Raw genomic sequence first — 24,027 nt, 5'->3', positions numbered from 1 at the left:
GACCCGTTCTGTCTTGTGATTGTTATAAGGAATGCCAACACAAAAGAATTTCAAGAACGTTTTATTTTTGATCATGTCCTCTTTCATTTAACACACTTGCTCTTCTGTCCTTACATTGTTTGTGCTACTTTGCTTTTGCATTTCTTTTTTTACTGATCTTTACCATTTTGAACATGACTATGATGGAATGTGACTAATCAAAAAGTACTGAAATTTACTACACATGTCCTGATGGCAAAAATAAAGCATCTTTAGTTAAACTTTCTGAAATTCCTGGCCGAGATGAAATGCTTCTATTATGACAAGTTTGAAGTTTTCATAAGTTAACTTGTGTTTAACAGGGAGTGTAATTGTGTTGGCGCATGCAGCCACAGTTGGATAGCATATCCTGTGCTCACCATATTCTGCATCACAGTGATGATTAAATTTAACGGTAATTCTGAAATTTGCCTTCTCCTGTGTCAGAATAGGAATGTGTCCCTGCCCTGTAACCCACTGAAGGAATGATCTAGGTATCAAGGAGGGAAGAGCAGTTTCCTCCAGCTCAGATGAAATTACATCTAAATAAAAAGGAGAAAAAATAAAGACACTCAGGAATTAACAACACCACAAATATAGAGACATCACAAACAATTATTACTTCTGTTTTTTCCTGATCAGAAACACCATAGTTTGTGTGATACCAACATGGAATCTTGTTGTCAGGAACAGCACATGATCGCCGTGTGATGCGGTTCACCTGCCGCTCATTGCCCCTCCCCTTCACAACTATTTAAGCTTCCCCCTTGTTGCCATGCCACGTACCAAGCGTTGTCTCTGTGTTTCTGCCTTCCTGTGTACCGACCTCTGCTCTCCTCCTAGACCTCGTCCCCCACCTAGTCCCTCTGTACCTCCTGGCTTCTGTCTCACCGGCGTGACCCTGGACTGTCCTGACTACGTTTACCATACTCCTGCGCAACACACCCTGAACGGAGTATCTCGCCTGTTCAAGTGCTCTGTGATTGCTGTTTCAATAAAAGCGGTTGTTATCCGCACTTGGATCCTTGTCTGTCTGATCAAGACGTTACACTTGTCAAGTACAGGACAAGCAATAGTAACAGATAACATTTGTATAGTTGTCAGTCACTGCTTCCCCTGAAGCTGGTTTAATAGAGAATAATATCTGAAAATGTAATGGAAGCTCTTGCTCCAGTTCTTGCAGCAAGTCTTGAAGATGGTTCATCAAGGTCTCCTCCTGTAGTTCCTTATTTTGCCTCTCTCAATAAACTCTTCCTGGCAAACTGAGATGACAAAGTCCGCATCAGCCTGTTGAAATAAAAAGAAAAATCAATAACGAAACCAAAACTTCTCAGTCTCATGACTGTCATTATCGTTAACATAATACATTGTGTAAAAATATATATCGATATGCTTTTTTGAACATATTGTGGATATCATGGAGATCACTGAACAACTGTATATTTGATGTTAAAGAAACATTATATAGGCCTGTTTCAGGGCCGGCGCCACGGGGGGGCGAATGGGGGCGTCGCCCCCTCAGGCGAGGTGTCCCGCCCCCTCAAGGTAAAAAATAACCTTTTATAAGTATACAAATAAGACCCATTTATTTTACAACAATCGCTACATGGTGCCCCCTCGGCCGCTCGACAATCGTTACACGCACCCCCCTGTATATGTTCTGGCGCCGGCCCTGGCCTGTTTGCTCCTAATTTTTTAATTTTTTTTTTTATGTTCTCTTTTCCAGCTCCTCAAATATCAGCAAAATTTGTATACCAACATATGAGTTTAGATATATTACTTTTTTGCTATATTGCCCACCCATACTTACACTCATTTCTACTCCAGGGACAAAAAGTTGCTGACAGATTTTCGGGTATTTGCCTATGAGTACAGGACATGGCACTTAGGCCATAAAGCTGCAACCCATTCCTTATCTGCTGCAGTATGGGGAACAGCTTCAGAGTTGCATGGAGAATAACAGTACTGTTTTGGGACAAACACATACATACACACACGTATATATAAATGTATATCCTTATATCTACACTCAATGCCCATTGTATAAGCTCCTCTTCTACAATTACAGACTGTAGTCCTTCTGTTACTCTGTATACTTTGTTGACCACCTTTTACCCTGTTCTTCAATGATCAGGGCCCCACAGGTCTATTCTCAGGCCAGCAGTGACACTGAGGTGTTTAAAGCTCCAGCAGCACTGCTGTGACTGATCCACTCACACCAGTGCAACACACACTAACACACCACCACCATGTTAGTGTCACTGCATTGCTGAGAATGATCTCCTCTGTGGTGGTCCCAGGGGGGTCGTGATCATTTGAGAACAGGATAACTGTCAGGAACAGCACATGATCGCCATGAGATGCGTTTCACCTGCCGCTCATCGCCCCTCCCCTTTCACGCTATTTAAGCTTCCTCCTCTATCTTCCGGGTTGCGAAGTATTGTTGGCATGCCATCTACCAAGCGTTATCTCCTGATTGCTCTCCTGTGTTTTGACCTCTGCTCTCGTTCCAGACCTCGTCTCCAGCCTAGCCCCTTTGTACCTCCAGCCATCTGTCTACCCGGCGTGAACTCGGACCGTCCTGACCACGACAACCGCACTCACACACTGCACACACCACACGGAGTTATTCACCTGTGCGAGTACTCCGTATTCACTCAAGAAATAAAAACATCAGCAATCCGCATTTGGATCCGTGTCTTCCTGGCTGAAACGTTACATAATACTTCGCCACGTTCAATGGATCCAGCGGACGTACCTGCACTCCTGGCCCAACAAGAGAACACCATCGCCGCGCTCCAGGAAGACGTCCGACGACTCACGGAGACCATGCAAGCTCAAGCCGCGCAGTTACAGACGGCCCAACAACAGGTGGCACAACACCAGGCGATACAGCAGCAGGTATTCCAACAGCAGGCTTCTCAACACCAGGCTGCTGCCGCCGTCGCTCCTCCTGGTTTTCCTCCTTGTATTCCTGTTGCAGTGCCGGAGCGGTACGACGGTTCTCCAGAGCGGTGTCAGAACTTTCTCATGCAGTGTTCCATGTACTTCGACTATCACCCAGTCCAGTTCCAAACAGAGAAACAAAAGATCCACTTCGTCCTGACACACCTTACCGGGGAGGCTGGTGCCTGGGGTACTGCACTGTGGAACAGTAAAGACCCGGCACTTGAATCCGAAGCTCAGTTCTCCATGCTGTTCAAGTCCGTGTTTGATCACCCAGCTGCAGGAAGAGACGTGGGCACTATGTTATGTGAGATACACCAAGGACAACGCAGTGCAGCCGATTACGCACGAGAGTTCCGCACCTTGGCTGCCGGCAGCGGATGGAGCGAACCCGCCTTGACGACAGTGTTCCGTAGAGGGCTAAGACAAGACCTTCAGGTGGAGCTCGCCTGCCGGGGTGAAGGAAAATCGCTGTCGGAGTTCATCCAAACCGCTGTCAACGTAGACAAGCTGCTGCTCACCCGCCGTCCGACGTCAGGGAGAGGTCCTGCCTTCGCTGCTTCGAGTCGCCCGAATCAACCGACGTCTGACACTACGCGTGAAGGTGCAGAACCCATGCAACTGGGCAGAACACCCCTGTCTCTACACGAGAGGTCTCGGCGTCTGCGAGAGGGCTTGTGCCTGTACTGTGGTGAGAGAGGTCACTTCCGCGATCGCTGCCCTGTTCGCCCTACTCGCGCTGGAGAAGACGGCACGAACAAACGAGTAAGCAACCCAGTGTTTTGTTTGAACCGTAAGAACCAGCTTAACTTGCCTGTACAAGTCACATGGGGAGGTATATCCACTCACCTTTCTGCACTGTTAGACTCGGGGGCTGCAGGAAACATCATTGATGTTGACCTGGCGCATCGGTTGCACATCCCCACGACATCTGTCAGTCCTCCGTTGCGTGTTAATGCCCTGAACGGCCAGCCTATTGGTGAAGGGCTTATTACTCAGTGTACTGTACCTGTTGTACTCCAGGTGGGGCTGTTCCATACCGAACATATCCAGTTCTTTCTCCTGCCGTCACCCCGCGATCCGGTAGTCCTCGGGTTTCCTTGGCTGTCATTACACGACCCCACTGTTTCCTGGAAAGCTAGAGAAATCACGAAGTGGAGTTCTCACTGTCTCGGGGGTTGTATGCACTTACCTCTCCGATCCACGTCTGTAGAAAGTCCCGACTCTCCTCTCGAAACCGCCTATCCCATGCAATATCAGGAGTATGCCGACGTCTTCAGTAAGGACAATGCCAGTCATCTGCCGCCACATAGACCCTGGGATTGTGTGATTGAGCTGCTGCCCGGGTCGCCGCTTCCGCGTCGTACTAAGCCTTACCCTTTGTCCCGTCCTGAAGATGCGGCTATGGAACAGTACATCGACGAGGCCCTCCAGAAAGGTTTCATTCGTCCGTCCACATCACCCGTAGCGGCGGGGTTCTTCTTTGTGGAGAAGAAAGGGGGAGGACTACGTCCTTGTATTGACTATCGCGCACTCAACGCCGTCACGTCCAAATTCGTTTATCCCCTTCCATTCATCTCCGCTTCACAGGAGCGTCTTAGAGGAGCATGCATCTTTACGAAGTTGGACTTGCGAAGTGCTTACAATCACGTTCGCATTCGAGAGGGGGACGAGTGGAAAACTGCTTTTGTCACTGCTCGAGGTCATTATGAGTATCTAGTCATGCCGTATGGATTAGCTAACAGCCCCTCAGTCTTCCAGGCGTTTATGGATGAGATATTCCGAGACATGATAGGACAGTACGTCATTGTTTACATTGATGACATTCTTATATATTCCTCGTCAGAGGCCGACCACGTCCGGCACGTCTCCGCTGTACTGACCCGCCTACGGCAGCATCGCCTCTACGCAAAAGCTGAGAAATGCGAGTTTCACCGGACTTCCGTGGAATTCCTGGGATGTACTCTGTCTCCGGGGGGGATCTCTATGAATATGGACAAGGCGTCTGCAGTCGCGCAATGGCCAGTGCCTCGAACGAGGAAGGAACTCCAGCGATTCCTGGGATTCGCGAACTTTTACCGTCGCTTTATCAGGGGCTTTGGCTCCGTGGCCGCTCCGCTGACGAATCTCCTGCGGGGCGGGCAGCGTCTGCGCCTTGACTGGACGGCTGAGGCTGACCGGGCGTTTTCGTTGCTCAAGGGAGCGTTCTCCTCCGCACCCATTCTTCACCTCCCTGACCCCCATGTCCCCTTTGTGGTCGAAGTCGACGCCTCTGAGGTGGGAGTGGGAGCGGTTCTCTCTCAGCGCCAAGGAAACCCCCCTAAATTGGTCCCTTGTGCATTTTACTCGAGGAAGTTGCAACCAGCAGAACAAAATTATGATGTCGGCAACCGTGAACTCTTGGCAGTCAAACTCGCCTTAGAACAGTGGAGACACTGGTTAGAGGGGGCGGAGCACCCTTTTATTGTTTACACCGACCACAAGAATTTGGAGTACTTAAAAGAAGCCAGGCGACTTAACCCTCGCCAAGCCAGATGGGCGTTGTTCTTCTCCCGGTTCCGTTTTTCTGTCTCCTATAGACCCGGCTCAAAGAACACAAAAGCCGATGCCCTCTCACGCATTCACGATAAAGACCCCGTAGAAAAGAAACCGGAGTACATATTGCCACGCACCTGTTTCGTAGCTGCCGTTCGGTGGAATTTGCAAGGCGAGATGGAGGAAGCACTACGCACAGATCCCCGTCCAGATGATTGCCCGGCAGGAAAACAGTACGTCCCCGTGTCTATGAGAGGACGACTCTTACAACTGGCTCACGATACGGCGGGTACAGGTCACCCGGGGATTACACGCACCATACATCTCATATCACGGCTCTATTGGTGGGCATCTTTGAAAGACGACGTTCGCGATTACATATTAGCTTGCAGCATCTGCGCGACGAGTCGCACCCCCCGTACTCTCCCTGTAGGAAAGTTGCTTCCACTCGCTATTCCTCGCCGACCCTGGTCCCATATCGCGATGGATTTCATCACCGATTTACCGAAGTCCGAAGGCAACACTGTCATTCTAGTTGTAGTCGATAGGTTCTCCAAGATGTGTCGCTTAATTCCTTTTCCCAAGTTACCCACTGCCATGGAAACCGCCCTGGCTGTTTTCACGTTCGTTTTCCGAGTCTTCGGGTTGCCCGAGGATATTGTTTCTGATAGGGGTGTCCAATTCACGTCACAATTGTGGAAACAATTCTGCAAACTGCTCGGGGTCACAATTAGTCTCACCTCCGGCTACCATCCTCAGGCTAACGGGGAAGTAGAACGAGTAAACCAGGAGATAGGGAGGTTTTTGAGGCAATATTGCGTTTCCCAGGCGGGCTGGAGTAAATACCTACCTTGGGCGGAATATGCCCGGAACTCACTAATGCATTCCTCCACCAAAATGACCCCCTTTCAATGTGTGTACGGGTATCAACCGGCCTTCTTTCCCTGGGACGAAAGTCCGTCAAACATTCCGGCGCTGGATCACTGGTTCGAGAACAGTGCACGCACTTGGGAACGGGCCCACGTGCACCTGCGACGCGCTCTTCACACCCGGAGACTCCACGCGGACCGCCGCCGGTTGCCTACACTGGTCTACCACCCGGGGCAGAGGGTGTGGCTGTCCACGCGAGACTTGAACCTGCGGCGACGATGCAAGAAACTCAGCCCTAAATACGTCGGTCCATTCAAGGTCCTGCGGCGAGTCAACGCCGTCTCGTATGAGCTTCAACTGCCCCCTCAGTATCGCATCCATCCGGTGTTCCACGTTTCTCTGCTTAAACCGGTGTTCTACAGTCCCATGTCTGCGGCGCCGTCTCTTGCCAAGCCACCTGAACCACTGGAGCTCGACGGGCGCCCCGCTTACCTTATCCACGCCATTCTGGAGTCCCGTCGGCGTCGGGGTGGGCTTCAGTATCTGATCGAGTGGGAGGGCTATGGTCCCGAAGAACGTGCATGGATCCCCGCGCGGGATGTGTTAGACCCCCCTCTTCTCGCTGAATTCCACGCTGCTCATCCTCACTTCCCTGCTCCCAGGCGTCGTGGCCGGCCCCCTTCTAACCGGTCTGTTGCGGCTGGAGCCGCTCGTCGGAGGGGGGGTACTGTCAGGAACAGCACATGATCGCCATGAGATGCGTTTCACCTGCCGCTCATCGCCCCTCCCCTTTCACGCTATTTAAGCTTCCTCCTCTATCTTCCGGGTTGCGAAGTATTGTTGGCATGCCATCTACCAAGCGTTATCTCCTGATTGCTCTCCTGTGTTTTGACCTCTGCTCTCGTTCCAGACCTCGTCTCCAGCCTAGCCCCTTTGTACCTCCAGCCATCTGTCTACCCGGCGTGAACTCGGACCGTCCTGACCACGACAACCGCACTCACACACTGCACACACCACACGGAGTTATTCACCTGTGCGAGTACTCCGTATTCACTCAAGAAATAAAAACATCAGCAATCCGCATTTGGATCCGTGTCTTCCTGGCTGAAACGTTACAATAACAAAGTTTACAGAGAATCATATAAACTGCATGTAATAGTAATAGTAGATCTATAAAGTGCTACTACATGGTACAAGCGGAGCTGATAAAATGGGAACCATCATTTATTCCAAGCTACTTTAGAGCATTTACATTGGTCCATTCATCACCATCACATTTACATTGGTCCATTCATCACCATCACATTTACATTGGTCCATTCATCACCATCACATTTACATTGGTCCATTCATCACCATCACATTTACATTGGTCCATTCATCACCATCACATTTACATTGGTCCATTCATCACCATCACATTTACATTGGTCCATTCATCACCATCACATTTACATTGGGCCATTCATCACCATCACATTTACATTGGGCCATTCATCACCATCACATTTACATTGGGTCATTCATCACCATCACATTTACATTGGTCCATTCATCACCATCACATTTACATTGGTCCATTCATCACCATCACATTTACATTGGTCCATTTATCACCATCACATTTACATTGGTCCATTCATCACCATCACATTTACATTGGTCCATTCATCACCATCACATTTACATTGGTCCATTCATCACCATCACATTTACATTGGTCCATTTATCACCATCACATTTACATTGGTCCATTCATCACCATCACATTTACATTGGTCCATTCATCACCATCACATTTACATTGGTCCATTCATCATGACATTTCCACACAATGTAAACAATTCAAAAATACTGAAACCATCTTTTTTGTTTTAAATGCAGACAAAGAGGAGTAAAATATATAATGGATAAACAGATTTTGGAGTGAAAAAAAGTGTTAAAGAAATACTCTGAATTACTCCTTCAGACATACCGGCTTATTTCATCCTTCTTCTCCCGGATGATAAGTCCTGTGTACCCACAGCTCAAGATATCCTCAGTCAAGTCTTTAATTGTACACTCTGTAGCCAACTCCACCTAAAATGGTGAAAATTGTGTAATATCCTGCTCATCACTCAACTTGGTCAAGCATATATTGTGAGGAAAAACCCTTAGTCATACCTTTGAAATGAGATCAATATACTGATCGTCTCCCAGATCAGCTTTGTTCAGGTCTTCCAACTCCAGAGACCCACTGCATAGGAACTTGTAGCACCATAATGCAAGAAAATTTGGTGCAGGTCCACCTTGGGCCAGACTGGCAGCCATTATTTCTCCCACAGTCCTATAGAAAATTATTTTTTTAGAATATAAAAGTCAGGGACATTTAAATGATGTACAACACCAGAATAAACACTTTAATAGCTTTCTTTTCACTTAGAACATCAACAAAAACATGTAATTTGACCTGGATGCCAAAAAAGTGACCAAAGTAAAAAAAAAAACTAAACTAAAGTAACACATACTTAAAGTGACATTTGTCCAAATCAGACAGCGAATATTTTGGTCTCTTGCCATGTCTGCCCCCTTCAAAGAAACGCTTCTCGATGCCTCCTATCATTCCTTCAATCAGAGGATACATCATTTCAACCAAGCACATTAATCACAATGAGCAAATCTGTTTAACCGTTTCTCACCTGACAGAAACTATTTGCGCAGTGCTACTGTGTTTATCCCAGCCTCACCCAAAAAGACAACTTTCAGCTGATTCACTGGAGATGACTTTTTTTGTCTCTGCCATTGAGCAAGGCCTCTCTCCACCATATTGTGGTGGGAAACTGCACTGTAAACCTGAACAGTATTGTTAACTTGTACTCTTTATTGGTATAACACTCAAATCTTGTTATTTAGTTAACCCAGCATTAAGGTTTTGCGCTGTCTTAACTTTTTGTTATGTTTTAAGTTTAAATGAGTACATATTTTTGAGTAATGACTGTCACTAACATTATAATTTATGAGTATCCAAAGACACGCAGCGTCTGACGTCACCAACATGCCCGGTGTCCTGGATTTACTTTTTATAGTGATCACAATGGCGGTGCGTCATGGCCTGGCGGTTAGGGAACTGGTCTTGTGACTGGAGGGTCATGGGTTCGATTCCCAGACCTGAGGCCATGACTGAGGTGCCCCTGAGCAATACCCTTAACCCTCAATTGCTCACTTGTATAAAAAAAAAAAACGAGATAAAATGTAAGTCGCTCTGGATAACAGCGTCTGCCAAATGCCATAAAAATGTTTAAAAAATGGTTAAGTTGGGGGAAATTATATTAATTATATAATTATTACTAAAAGTATTGTAGTATGTAGTACTTAAAATATATACACTGCTCAAAAAAATAAAGGGAACACTTAAACAACACAATATAACTCCAAGTCAACCACACTTCTGTGAAACCAACCTGTTCAGTTAGGAAGCAACACGGATTGTGAATCAATTTCTCCTGCTGTTGTGCAAATGGAATAGACAACAGGTAGAAATGAGAGGCAATTAGCAAGACCCCCCCTATAAAGGAGTGGTTCTGCAGGTGGGGACCACAGACCACTTCTCAGTACCTATGCTTTCTGGCTGATGTTTTGGTCACTTTTGAATGTTGGTGGTCCTTTCACACTTGTGGTAGCATGAGACGGACTCTACAACCCACACAAGTGGCTCAGGTAGTGCAGCTCATCCAGGATGGCACATCAATGCGAGCTGTGTCAAGAAGGTTTGCTGTGTCTGTCAGCGTAGTGTCCAGAGGCTGGAGGCGCTACGAGGAGACAGGCCAGTACACCAGGAGACGTGGAGGAGGCCGTAGGAAGGCAACAACCCAGCAGAAGGACTGCTACCTCCGCCTTTGTGCAAGAAGGAACAGGAGGAGCACTGCCAGAGCCCTGCAAAATGACCTCCAGCAGGCCACAAATGTGCATGTGTCTGCACAAACGGTTAGAAACCGACTCCATGATGATGATATGAGGGCCCGATGTCCACAGATGGAGGTTGTGCTCACAGCCCAACATCGTGCAGGACGCTTGGCATTTGCCAGAGAACACCAGGATTGGCAAATTTTTATTATTTTTTTGAGCAGTGTATATATATATATATATATATATATATATATATATATATATATATATATATATATATATATATATATATATGTGACGGTGGGTGCGGCGTGAAGGACGAGACACAAATCCTTTGTGGCAGCAAACGTCACTTTACTTATATATAGATATTGCGCAATAGCGCACGATAAACAGACACAAGCACACAACAACGTGTGGACATTAGACAACGACGAGCACAGGGCACTGCGCGAGCGCACATTAAATAGACAAACCCACATTAGCCCCACGTGATCATGAGACGATTCACAGGTGAGACTTATTAATCACACGACAAAACCCTAACCACGAATATCCACTGACGCAGACAAAGCACGTAGACAACGTTGACACACGCCCAAAAGGGAGGGGCCGGGGTCCTCAACGTGACAATATATATATATATATATATATATATATATATATATATATATATATATATACACAGCCCCGTTGACGGGGGGGACTGTTGTCCCGGGCCCCAGGCCCATCAAAGAGCCCAGCAATTTATTTTTTATTTAAAGTCTATAATTTTAAATATAATCTTGAAATCTTTCATTAATATAAAATTCTGTACTCAAAATAAGCTCAATGGCTAAAATATATATGTTTTTTACCTATCTGCATATTTTCCATTAAGTGCATACACCCCCGCCTCCCACTGAAAAATGGTTTGATCCAGCACCGACTGTAGCCGGCTGGTACCCGCCCAACAGCGGGAAATACAGTGGTGGATAGTTAAAGTAAACAGAAATCTGGAGCGCAGAAAAGAAAGAAAAAACATTTACCTGACGATTTTTAATGTTGCATTGTGTTCTAGGTTTGAAAAGTGCTGGAATTTAGGCTAAAGTACTTGAAAATGTTGAAATTGTAACTACTTAGTTTCACAACAAATATCAACTATCTGACTGAACAGTTCTCTTGTATTACGTTAACAAATACGAGCCTCTTGTAATTCCAGGACGAAACAAGAGAGAACGTGAAGACATTAAGACTGGATGTTTTGAAAATAAACAACCATTAAATAATGTGATTAAAAGCTAATTATTTTGAATCATTTCGAGTAAATGTATAAATATTTAACTTAATTAAGTTTTCAAGCATTTTTATTAATTAAGCATTTTCAAGGTGGCGATATAAACATTATTTAAGAAAATACTTGAAGTTCCTGAATGTCTACCAGACTGGGTATATGATTTATTTAATTAAGAATAGAGGTTTTATTGTTAAGTTTACTTATGTTGAGAACAAACCAGTTGTCTCAGGTTGAGAGAATTTAATTTAATTTGACAGATGTAAATGCACTTTATATAGTGTAACTGTTTACTTTTGCTTTTTTTTCAAAGATTTGGGATTTTAAAGGATTTTATCCTGCACTAGTCTGTTGATGTGCAATAAATATCAAAAGTTAAACACCTTTATGATCTTGTGACGCTGGAAGGAGGAGGCACGACGAGCGTCGAACAGTGCAACATGAAACGTTTAATAAACACAAACAACACGTGAAGCTCCGTGTGGAGGGCAAGTATAAACAGACACTCTCACACAGGCACGAAACGTTAGACAAAGACGAGCACAAGACATTGCGCGAACGCACATTAAATAGGTGATGAACACAGACCCTCGTGATCTCGAGACAAGGCACAGGTGCGACTGTGAACACGCTCACAAACGACCCACAACCATGGAAGTACATACAGTTGTGATCAAATTTATTCAACCCCCAATGCTGCGAAGGGTTTTATGGAATTCAGTGCACATTTGTAACTGTGTTCATAATGAAATCTTACAAGGACTTGTTAAAGAACTAAATGCAACTAAGATAGCATAAATTTTTTTTGTCATAAAGTATTAAATGGCCTTTTTGTGATTTCTTCATTGACACAATTATTCAACCCCTTTACGACTACCACTCCTAAGAACAGAGGTTCATTCCAGTGTTTTCCATCAGGTATTGAAAACATCTGTGGATGTCAACGAGCAGCAATCAAGCATGATAAGCACCAATTAGGCAGATTTAAAAGGACTGTGATACTCAGCTCCTTCTAGACATCTACTGGTGTGTTTCCAAGCATGGTGAAGGCAAGAGAATGGTCCCAGAAGACAAGAGAAGAGGTTATTGCTCTTCACAAGAATGGCAATGGATATAAAAAGATTGCGAAGTTGTTAAATATTCCAAGAGACACTATCGGAAGTATCATTCGCAAGTTCAAGTTAAAGGGCACAGTGGAAACGTTACCTGGTCGTGGCAGAAAGAAGATCCTGACCGCGACTGCTGTGCGCTACCTGAAGCGTAATGTGGAGAAAAATCCCCGCGTGACTGCTAAGGAACTGAAAAAAGACCTGTCAGATGTGGGCACTGAAGTTTCAGCTCAGACAATAAGGCGCGCACTGCATAACGAAGACCTCCATGCCAGAACGCCCAGACGCACCCCCTTGCTGACTCCAAAGAACAAGAAAAGTCGACTGCAGTATGCCAAAAGTCATGTGGACAAGCCACAAAGGTTTTGGGACAGTGTACTGTGGTCAGATGAAACTAAATTAGAACTGTTTGGGACAATGGACCAGCGCTATGTTTGGAGAAGGAAGAACCAGGCTTATGAACAAAAGAACACCTTGCCTACTGTGAAGCATGGCGGGGGGTCAATTATGCTTTGGGGCTGTTTTGCTTCTAATGGTACAGGAAAGCTTCAACGTGTGCAGGGTACCATGAATTCCCTTCAGTACCAGGAGATCTTGGAGGAAAATGTGATGGAGTCAGTCACAAACCTGCGGCTTGGGAGACGTTGGACCTTCCAACAGGACAATGATCCGAAGCACACATCCAAGTCCACTAGAGCATGGTTGAACATGAAAGGCTGGAACATTCTAGAGTGGCCATCGCAATCACCAGACTTAAATCCAATTGAGAACCTCTGGTGGGACCTAAAGAAGGCAGTTGCAGTGCGCAAGCCTAAGAATGTGACTGAACTGGAGGCTTTTGCCCATGAAGAATGGGCTAAGATACCCATAGGTCGCTGCAAGACACTTGTGTCAAGCTATGCTTCACGCTTGAAAGCTGTCATAACTGGAAAAGGATGTTGTACTAAGTACTAAAAAATAATGTCACTAGGGGGTTGAATAAAACTGATAATGATGTGAGCACAGTAAAGACATTTGTGGTTATTCCATCATAAATATTATGTTATGTTTGTCTAATTTATAAGTGCCTCTTTGATATAATTGTAAATAAGATGACTGAAATGATCAAAATCAATGTCAAACTGGCCAAAACACTTTATTTCAGTGGGGGTTGAATAAATTTGATCACAACTGTACATGGACATAATGGCACGCAGACGACATAACGACACACCCACAGGGAAGGGTCCGGAGCTGTGACCGTAACAGATCTACTCATTTCAACTGACTGTGAAAACTGATTTTTCAAAAAATCCTTATTCATTGGCATATAACTTTTTTTACTGTAATGCAAATAGTTACTTTCCCTGGTAACGAGTTACTTTTATTATAGAGTAATTCAGTTACTAACTCAGTTATTTTTTTTGAATAAGTAGTGAGTAACTATAACTAATCACTTTTTTAAAGTAACGTTCCCAACACTGGTCAAGGCACAACAGTACTTTTTCCTAAATATAAATAACCTGGTCATTTCTTGCTGCACTGTTGTCTGCTGCTGCTGTGTTGTCGTTTGCTGTGTTATCTGTTGCTGCACTGTTGTCTGCTGCTGACTGTCTGCTCGTATCTGACTACTTATTAAAGTAATCAGACGACGTGTTGCTTCGTCGATGGAGTCAGTCTGTCAAAGTATAAAGTATATTTTAAACTAGCTATCGACCAGGAACAACGCATAACATATGGGATTTCACGTCCTTACATCTTGCTAGGGCTGCAGCTAAACTCGCATTAGTCAAAAATGCATTACAGTTAAATAACAAATTATCAGAGACAGAGGTTTTTCCTAAATAATTTTGCATAATCACATGAGATATCACAAAGTTATATTTACGAGGGTTAGTTAGATGGCTCATAAAATGCAAAAACACTTTAGCCCTCGCCATACTGGTGAAACTACTTAGTTGCTAGCTGACAGAAACTACAAAACTTAATTTTGCGTTCATACAAAGCGTCATTTTTAAGTGAAAAGTGTGACTGCAACATAATGATATAACATATTACAAAACAAGTAAATAAATAAATAAATAAATAAATAAATTTAAGCCATGGTGAAGCCAGCTACAGATGTGTACATCACGCCTTTCCCAACCAATGAGAATGTAGAGGAGCAGCAGGAACAATGTCATTGGTCAAAATCCGTTACTGCTTTCTGATTGGCTGTTTTCTGTGAATTCCGAGCGCGAGAGCATAAAAAGATTTGCGAGCGCGTGGGAGGGGTTTGAGTGCGCACGCACGCTCCAGTAAACAGAAGAAGAGTAAGTTCGTGCGAGAGCAGGATAAATCTGAGGGCGCGCAGGATATATCTGAGTGCACACGAGTGGTTCTGTAGTGGAGCAAAGCGAATCTGAGTGAGAGCAGAGAGTAAATATGAGAGCACATTTATATTTTGCATGAGAACAAAGAAAATCCGTGAGTGCTGCATGAATCACGCTCTCGCACTTAAAAAATGTGCTTTCAACTATTGGCAGTGAAATAACGCCATACCTTTGTTGGATCACAATCAATGGCGTGACATGGTTTCACTGATGTAGATGAATGTCTGCCTGCAACAGAGTCCGCTAAAGACATGTGCACAAGAGTTCAAGACTGGGTATCTGGTTTACCTTGTAGTGAGGATAATGTGAGCAATATTGCAGATATTGAAGCTCTATCTACAACAAATTCCCCAGTTCTGAGTCAGCCACACAGAGAACAGAGTTTAGCCATGATGCCGGATCTGAATCGGCCAAGTCTGGTAACCTTGGCCATGCACACTCTGGTGAACCTCAGACAAAAACTGTTAATTCAAGTTCAGAACATGAGGTCAGGTCACGTGTGGGTCGATTAGTTAAGCCAGTTAATTGCTTGATCTGTAATACGTCACAGAAGGTAGCTGACAGAGACAGTTACAGAGCCGTTGATAAGTTTGCCAAGTCAGTTTTTTTAAAGTATTCAAATGAGCTAGTCCTAGATGTAAGCTTACAGTTCACAATTCATTTTTTTCTCTGATAATTCCAAATTGATTGGTTAGCACAATACACCACGTCTTTTTTTTTGTTATAGCTGAGTAGTAGAGTGTACCTCTTTGTGGGACAAGGTCTTTGTGGGATGTAGGCTGTAGAGCAAGGTGGGGGGGCTTGCTGTTGTTTTTAAGTCCAGTTTTAAATACTCCAGTGTCCCTGGGTATATATGAAAGTTTTGAGTTACTAGCCTTTAAAGTTCTGAGCGAGACACCTGTGCTTGGTATTGTTTTATATAGACCGCCTAAGTCACGTGGATGCTTTTTATCAGAACTATCAGAGCTGTTAGCTTTTATTGTCATTCATTTCGACAAAGTGTTGCTTGTATTTTAATTTCCATATTGATGGATTTGCAACAAATTTTGAAAATATGGTTGAATCTTTTAATTTTGTGCAACATATTTCTGGACCCACCCATATTCATGGTCATATGTTGGATTTAGTTTTTACTCTCGGGCTTAGCTTGGATGCTCTCAGGCTGGAAGACTTATTTGTTTCTGACCACAAAGCCATTATGTTCAAGTTCATAAAGGCGATGTCACGCTGAGTTGTGTTTTTAGCAACAGTAAGCCCTGTCTCTTTTCATGCTGACTAATCATGTGCCAATTTTTATAGTGTAGTGTTTTTATAGGATAAGGGCATTTATTGAGGGTAAACGCAGGGCCGTAGGCTCACCCGTAGAATCCGACGGACGGATTTTATGTCAAAAATACACCTCGTTTTCTCAGTTAAACGTCAAACCTATGACGTAGCTGTACATAGGTTATCTGTTTTTTGTGTTAAGCCCAATATTTAAAGTTGCTACTTGTTTGTACATACAGAACACTTGTATTTGTGGTCTTTGACATCTTTGATTTGTAAGTGATATTGTGACGTGGGAGGCGGCAGACGGACGAGACACAGATCCGCTGGTTTAGCACAGACGTCACTTTTATTTGAAGACAATTATTGCACAATAGCGCACGAGAAATATTTACTGAACACAGAACGTGTAAACATTAGACAATGACAAGCACAGGACACTGCGTGAGCGCACATTAAATAGACGAACCACGTAATCCCCACGTGATTACGAGACGGGCCACAGGTGAGACGGATTGTCACAAGACACAACCACGGAGTTCCACAGACGCAGACGATGCACGTGGACAACGTAAACACACGCCCAAAAGGGAGGGGCCGGGGTCCTCAACTTCTACTCAAGTAAATATTTTGATAGAGTACTTGTACTTTTACACAAGAATGGGTCTCTAATACTTTATACAACACTGGAATATGGTTTAATCAGTCTCATTACTAAAGGGTTAAGTTCTGGTTCCTCGCAATGACCTAATACCATCGACCAAAATATGTATTTACCACCGTAACCAGATTAATGAATAAATGTCTAAATTTATTAAATGATTGATATTACAATTGTTGCATTATAAGGAATAGCATATGGAATGATTTGGCTCAAGAATGAAACTAAACCTATATGTGAATCGACTAATCTAAACCAGAGATATAATAGTAAACAATGAAGAATAGAATTATTAACAACAGCGAATGATAAACAACTGTTTGCGGTCATTGGATTTAAATGGATTATATGGCTACCCAAAGACATTTCTAACTAGTGTAGGACCCAGGGACGGACATGAGGTCTTTAGAAAGTCAAAGTCAAATTTATTTATATAGCGCTTTTCACAACACGTTGTCACAAAATCATATGGGTCCAGATCCCTAATGAGCAAAACTCCCTATGATGGTGGGGATTAGGTGGGGATTAGGAAACCTCGGGAGGACCAAGACTCAAAAGGGGGGGGGTACAAAGATGTACAAAGACAAGACATGGGCCCCGCCCACCTGAGGGACGAACACCACATGACCAAAACAGGACAACTGCCGCTGTGGACGGGGGCGACCGGCAGGGGGCCCCCCCACAACGTGACATTACTGATGAACGCTGATGCTGGAAATGTGTCTATTCTGGTGTTGTTGGATCTGAGCACTGCATTTGATACAGTAGACCACAGGATTTAAAAAAGCCTTTTATCTGAATGGGTTGGCATATCAGGTTCTGCACATGATTGATTAGCCTCCTACTTGTCAAACAGGAAATTTTCTGTGTCCACAGGGAGCACACAATCTTCAGTGGTTGACCTCACTTGTGGTGTACCTCAGGGCTCCATTCTCGGGCCAATTTTATTTTCTTTGTACATGCTGCCCCTTGGAGTTTTAATTAGGCATTTCAATATTTCTTTTCATTTTTATGCGGATGACACACAGTTGTATGTCTCTTTTAGCAAAAATGATTTCAGTAAATTAGCCATTTTAACTGAGTGCTTAAACACTATAAAAATCTGGATGAACTGCTACTTTCTTAAGCTGAGCCAAGATAAAACGTAGGTTCTGGTTGTGGGTTCTGACAAAATCCCTAGGGAGGTAGAGGTGGCTCTTGGTTCTCTCACATCAAGAGTAAATTCTCTTGTCTATATATGTCTTGGGTACACTTTCTGCTTTTCTTTGCAGTGGTCATCTGAGCTGGTTGTTTTTTTTCCCTGCACTTCTGTCTTTTCCCTTTTTAATTTCACTCCCCCTCTTTTCTCTTCTCCTCTTTTCTATATTGTATCTTCTATTGCACTATTGCACTGTATTATACACAGGGTGGCCGCGGGTCCTTAAAAAGTCTTAAATGGTATTAAATTTCATTTTTGTCAAATAAGGCCTTGAAAAGTCTTATTTTGTCTTAAATTTTCAACCAAAATGTCTTAAATTTGTGGAGCTAAATTTAGGGAGTAATAATTCCGTCAGCAATGTGTTGAACTTCGGGGACGGAAATCAGTAGCCATGCAGTACACAAATTCGCAGTATTGCTCGCAATTATTTCAGGCTTAATGAACATCCGTAGTTGTTGGACTGGCGGGATCGAATTTTCATGCGGGCTGTGTGTATGTTAACGTCTGTTTGGAGGGATGGAGAAATGCAAATTTAGCCAGAAATGGTTGGAAGACCCGAAATATTCTTGGTGGCTCAGAGCTGTCACAGATACCAGCGAAGCTCGTCAGCAGCAATATCAACGTTTTGCCCTGCTGCTAGCGCTACTGCAACGGCCAGCAGTACAACAAGAGAATCCATTCAGTCGAGCTCTGCTCAACGTCGCATTCACGCTGTATGTGGCTCTACCAATACTTTGAAGGCTGAGGTAATATGAGTGCTAAAAACAGTTACGAGTCACCAGGCATACAGATCCAACGAAGGAATTGACTCATTGTTTAAAACCATGTTCCCTGATTCTGCCTTCAAGCCTGGTTTATACTTTTGCGAGTGACCGTAGCGCGCCACACTGCGCGAACGGTGGAAGCTGCAAGGGGTTGAGCGTGAGCTGAAGTATGAATCAGAAAAACAGGAAAATGGCCTAGTGTGTGTGTGTGTGTGTGTGTGAGCGCGTATGGTATGATACTGTTGTCAGTGTTTGAATTTTGTTTTGTATAAAGTTTCATTGTGTATACTGTACAGTGAAAAAATTGTAATGATTGTGTCTCGTATTGTTTGTCTTGTGCATTCACATTTGAAGTTTTCAAGCAGCTAGATTAAATAATGTAAATAATCAGTTAGTTTTTGTGCTTTATTTTAACGTGTATGATCTTGCGAGTTGGTCTTAATTTTATTTAGAAAACGGTATTAAAAAGTCTTAAAATGTCTTAATTTTCACACGGTCAAACCCGTAGACACACTGATACAGAATTGTTATCATTTGATCTGTACATAAAAACAAAGTTGTCCTCCTAAGATGGGGGGGTGGAGGTAGGCCACACAAAAAAAAAGCAGCCGTAATCAAGCCGTAAGACAGAACTAACGTGACAGGCTTATACATTGAACAATTAACCCACACTGAACCTAAAACACACAGAGGATAAATACAGAATGAAATCATGAAGAGAAACAAGGAACAGCTGGGACAGAAGACACAGCCAGGACCAGACCAAAGGAGAAAACAGAACAGTAGGCTACATACACAGGAGAGGGAGGAGCCACGTGTGACACATAGGCAATATGTGCTTCACCAATAAATTTTTTTTTCAGGTCATAATCTGGGCCTGTACCTGGTGTAGGTGGAGACATTACAACAGGCTTTTTACTATGTATTTATTTATTTATTTATTTGCAGCCTTTCCAAGTATAGCACAGTACACTGTGATACAAATATGTTTAAATGTGTTAAAGACACAGAAGCATCAGCTTCTATTTATATACACTATGGGGAAGATTATTTCAAGAAGAAAGACCTTCTCCTGTTGTTATAGGAGTCATATGAACGTGCCATAAACTCAGATTACACTTAATTCTTAGTTAAAAAGTACACAGATACTACAACCACAATTGCAGTAATAATAAAACCTATCATACAATATATTAAACATTTCTGGTACTTCTTCTGGTTCTTTTGTGGGAGCTGTGGGGAAAATGACAGAAGCAGTCAGACATAACCAAAGAAGAGGAAAGAGCAGAAACATGTCACCCAACAGTCATATTTGAGTCCAAAAGGGCAAACGCTGCTCAGTGTGTCTGTCCCAATGATCTCTGAGATAACAACCCTCCCTGACCTTTAATGCTTCCAGTGAAAAGATAAAAAGAACATGTTATATAACATATATAACAGACATTTTCTTTGTAAACCTACCAAATTACTGGAAGCTCCTGTATTGATGAGATGATCAGTAATTGCTTTCAGCGCCTGCTCGTTGCGCAGGCATGGGAGCAGTCCTTTGTCTTCATGAAAGAGGCAGTCCACAGCAAACACGTTAGACATGTGCCTAACATGGATCTGGCTGTCTGGAGCCATGTACTGCTCTTCAAAGGTGTGGTGGAGCACCACCAGAAGAACAGGCTGGGCCGCTGGACGGGGGAGGGACACAGTGGATGGTTATTTTCACAGTTAAAGGTCAATGCTGCTGCATAGGAATGTACAATAATAAAGTTGATCAAAGCTGTGGTTGACTTATGGTTATTGTAACACTTTCATTAACAGATGAATGGGTAATCTATTTTTATAACTATTTTTATTTCTGTACTATATTTAAGCAGTGAAGGTTCTAGACTAGAAATGTGGGGGCAGACAGGGACCAATAGGTCTGAAGTCACTAATTGACGTAACCCCCTAGAAAGAGTAGCTAGAGAGATCAGAATACTCCCTAAATATAGCGACAATTTGCAGGGTTGCCAACTCTCACGCAATGAGCGTGAGACACACGCATTTGACTTCACACGTCATTCATCTGATTTCTCACGCTGAAAAAAAAATCAAGTTTATTTATCTCTGATCTACCTCTATGATTCAATGAGTTACTAGTTTGCTCTGGCCCCAACAACTGGTGATCGATCGATCGCGATATGTCTCATTTAGGGGGGCCTTAGGGAGGGCCAAGGATGATTTGACAGGTGCACTGTCATGCCCCCCCCCCCCCCCCCCCCCCAATAAACAATGAGATACTATTATGTAATAAGATAAGTAATACTCTTACTTGGAAATCTGGGTAGAGCAAACTCAATGTCAGTCCCAACCCGAGACACAATAGACACAAAAGCAAGGATGAAGTCACTCTCTTCCTCTGAGTTTACTTCGTGGATCTGAAGACGTTTTTTGAGCCGCTCCACAAAGTTTAGATGGCAGTTAAAGATTTGCCCAATTACGATGACATAGAATTTCAGCATCTCTGATCCTTAAGACATAGAAATATACAACTGAAGTATGCAACTAAAGTATGCAACTGTACACATACAAATACACATACGTATGCAACTGAAGTATGCAACTGTACACATACAAATACACATACGTACACAACTGAAGTATGCAACTGTACACATACAAATACACATACGTACACAACTGAAGTATGCAACTATGCAACTGTACACATACAAATACACATACGTACACAACTGAAGTACACAACTGAAGTTCACTACAGAACTGCTCTTTATCTCTTATTTATGCACACCATTCATTTATTGTCTAGCAGCATACAATATCTGTTAATAAGAGAGTTGGACTTAGGGTAAAGGTTAGCTAACCTTAAAAGCTGCGTGCAGACGGATAAAAAAAACAATAAATTAGACTAAAAGTACCTGAAATATCTTTTACAAGTTGTCGACAGATATACCGATCTTATTTTATTTAGCCTATCGTTTTTATTGTTAGCACTGTCCCCTCGTGAAAGACACGTAAGAATCGAGTTTAAAATATGTGGTTTGCAATAGATCTGTTGCTTCACTTCCTGAGCGCTTCAGTCAAATAAAAGCATAGCAAGAACAAGATTAACAGCAAGAGTTTTCTGTTTCGTCCTTGTTTTCGTTCTTCAGAAATCGGATAACAGGTTGATTCCCGTTTTCAATGATGCTATTGGAACAACAATTGGACAACGGGTTTATATTTCTGTCTACTAGGCAGATGGAAAGTGTGTACACTGACCCCCACGTACATCAGGTTTCTCCGTCATACGTAATGGGCACGTTTGCAGTCATAATGATATTTGTCTGTCATGATTACAGCGGCGGCCCTTGAGCGGATGTAACGGTGAAGATCTAAACTGCGTATTAAATATTCTCAATACATAGTATAAACTAAACGTTAATATCGTACAGCATGTGAAAAGTGCATGCAAATTTTAAAAAGCAAGTCAACATTTTAGTTCATGTTTAGCGTAAACTGTCGCGACAAAACTTAAAACTCTACGGTACATCCCATGTTATGATATGCGACAAACCATTTAACTAAGAACATAATTAGAAAGCACTCTCAAACCTTGACGCATCGTGAAGTAATTTCTCGATCCTAGAAATTCCAGTAGCCCTGCAATTTAGACTTCTCCAATAGCCCTGTATAAATTGAATCGTTGCTTGTCTTTCTGTCCTGGGATATCCAGACACTAGCATTAAGAAACGCGAACATCACACTTTCACTTTCGGTTAAACCAGATGTTACTGATGTTACTTTTTTTTTTTTAAATAACAGATGAAGGTTAAGGTGCCCAGCTGGCACACGACCGACCTTCAACGTTGAAATGTGGTTGAAATATAGTTGAAATACTGTCTGTTGTTGTTTCAACGTTGAAACAACGTTGAATCAACGTTTAATGTTAAATGGTTGCGCAAACGTTGAACTATTAACGGTGAATCAACGTAATATCTTCAACCTGCCTTTGTATTACCATTTCAAGTTAAAAAAACACAATACAATAAAAAATAACAAACAACTCTTTGGCATTGGATGAGGGTTTTGAAAGAGGTATTAATTATTATTATTATTATTATTATTATTATTATTAGTAGTAGTAGTAGTAATAATAATAATTATATAATTTTTATTTATTTATTAATTCTGTAACGTCTGAGACTCGCAAAAACCGGAGGGCGAACATATTTGCGAAGAGAGCTTACTTTTATTCAGTACACAAGGGGTTAAACTCTCCGTAACAACGGAGAGAGACGAATAACCCACACGAACACTTGACGAACCCTTCCGGGATCGACGAGGCATGATTAACCCAATATACAACGACAAACAAAAACAGTCCTAGAAATCACACACACGCAAAACTTACAATCAAAATATACACAGGGTACAACAACTGAACATTACACTAGACACAGGCACAAGGAATACTACGGCTACAACTGAATCAATCTGACCAAGTGCATCAGGCAAGACAACTATCAAAAGAACACTCAACACGATTACTTAAGCAACATAAGAATCACACAGAACACTTATTTTTCAACAATTACAAACAGTTACTCTTTAAATAAGAACGACAGGACAAGAATAAACTGAAAACTTCTCAATTACATAAAACACCGCGCTCCAATACACACAAACAATTCAAACAGAGGACATGAACGAACAACACTGATTACTTAAAGGAGACAAAACGTGAAAGACCAAATAACAAAACCATCTAATCTAACTGGACAAATGCGTGACTAGGATGAGGTTAATCTTAGCAGATTTTCATCAGTAACTCTTGAACACAGACGTACATACATGGCCAAGACTTAATAACAGACAACAATGGAGAAACGCGAGAGAACTAAATAGAAGAACGACACGTGTGAAAGTAATAACCCAAATTAAATGAAAAGCATGAAAAACCAAGGAAAAACAAAAGAGGCAGACCCAGGGAGGAGCTACTCGTTACAAATTCGCCCAAAAACGTCGTCAAAAACAGGCCGGTATTAACCAGGAAAACATCAGGCAATGAAACAGTTTGAAATGTTTTGAGGCAGAAACAAAACTTCGCAATGACAAATCAACAAGTTTAAATAGAGCAGGAGAAAGTATTGGACATCAGGCAGAGCAACTGTGAGTCGT

The 24,027-nt window shown here is 43.0% G+C and overlaps 1 protein-coding gene across 5 annotated transcripts; it reads right to left on the bottom strand.

Annotated features, from left to right (window-relative positions):
• Positions 1–1,175: 1,175 nt before the first annotated feature.
• LOC143512024 (uncharacterized) lies at positions 1,176–22,613 on the bottom strand. Of its 5 annotated transcripts, none has more exons than XR_013130359.1 (6): positions 22,462–22,613; positions 21,179–21,376; positions 20,338–20,552; positions 8,533–8,695; positions 8,345–8,448; positions 1,176–1,305 (listed from the first exon to the last, which is right to left on the bottom strand). XR_013130359.1 is itself a non-coding variant. In XM_077002000.1 (5 exons), exons 1-4 carry the CDS (start codon positions 22,469–22,471, stop codon positions 8,570–8,572), a joined length of 549 nt encoding a protein of 182 aa, XP_076858115.1. In that variant the 5' UTR covers positions 22,472–22,613; the 3' UTR covers positions 7,586–8,448; positions 8,533–8,569. The 5 variants fall into 5 exon arrangements, 3 of the variants coding, with proteins under 3 accessions (XP_076858282.1, XP_076858115.1, XP_076858198.1); XR_013130347.1 differs by lacking the exon at positions 1,176–1,305 and adding an exon at positions 6,508–7,473; XM_077002000.1 differs by lacking the exon at positions 1,176–1,305 and having other exon boundaries at positions 7,586–8,448.
• Positions 22,614–24,027: the final 1,414 nt, after the last annotated feature.

The sequence above is a fragment of the Brachyhypopomus gauderio genome, chromosome 1, assembly GCF_052324685.1.
Source record: "Brachyhypopomus gauderio isolate BG-103 chromosome 1, BGAUD_0.2, whole genome shotgun sequence".
NCBI lineage: Eukaryota > Metazoa > Chordata > Actinopteri > Gymnotiformes > Hypopomidae > Brachyhypopomus > Brachyhypopomus gauderio.
Note: the sequence above shows the minus strand (reverse complement) of the source record. Positions and strands in the feature narration are given on the sequence as shown.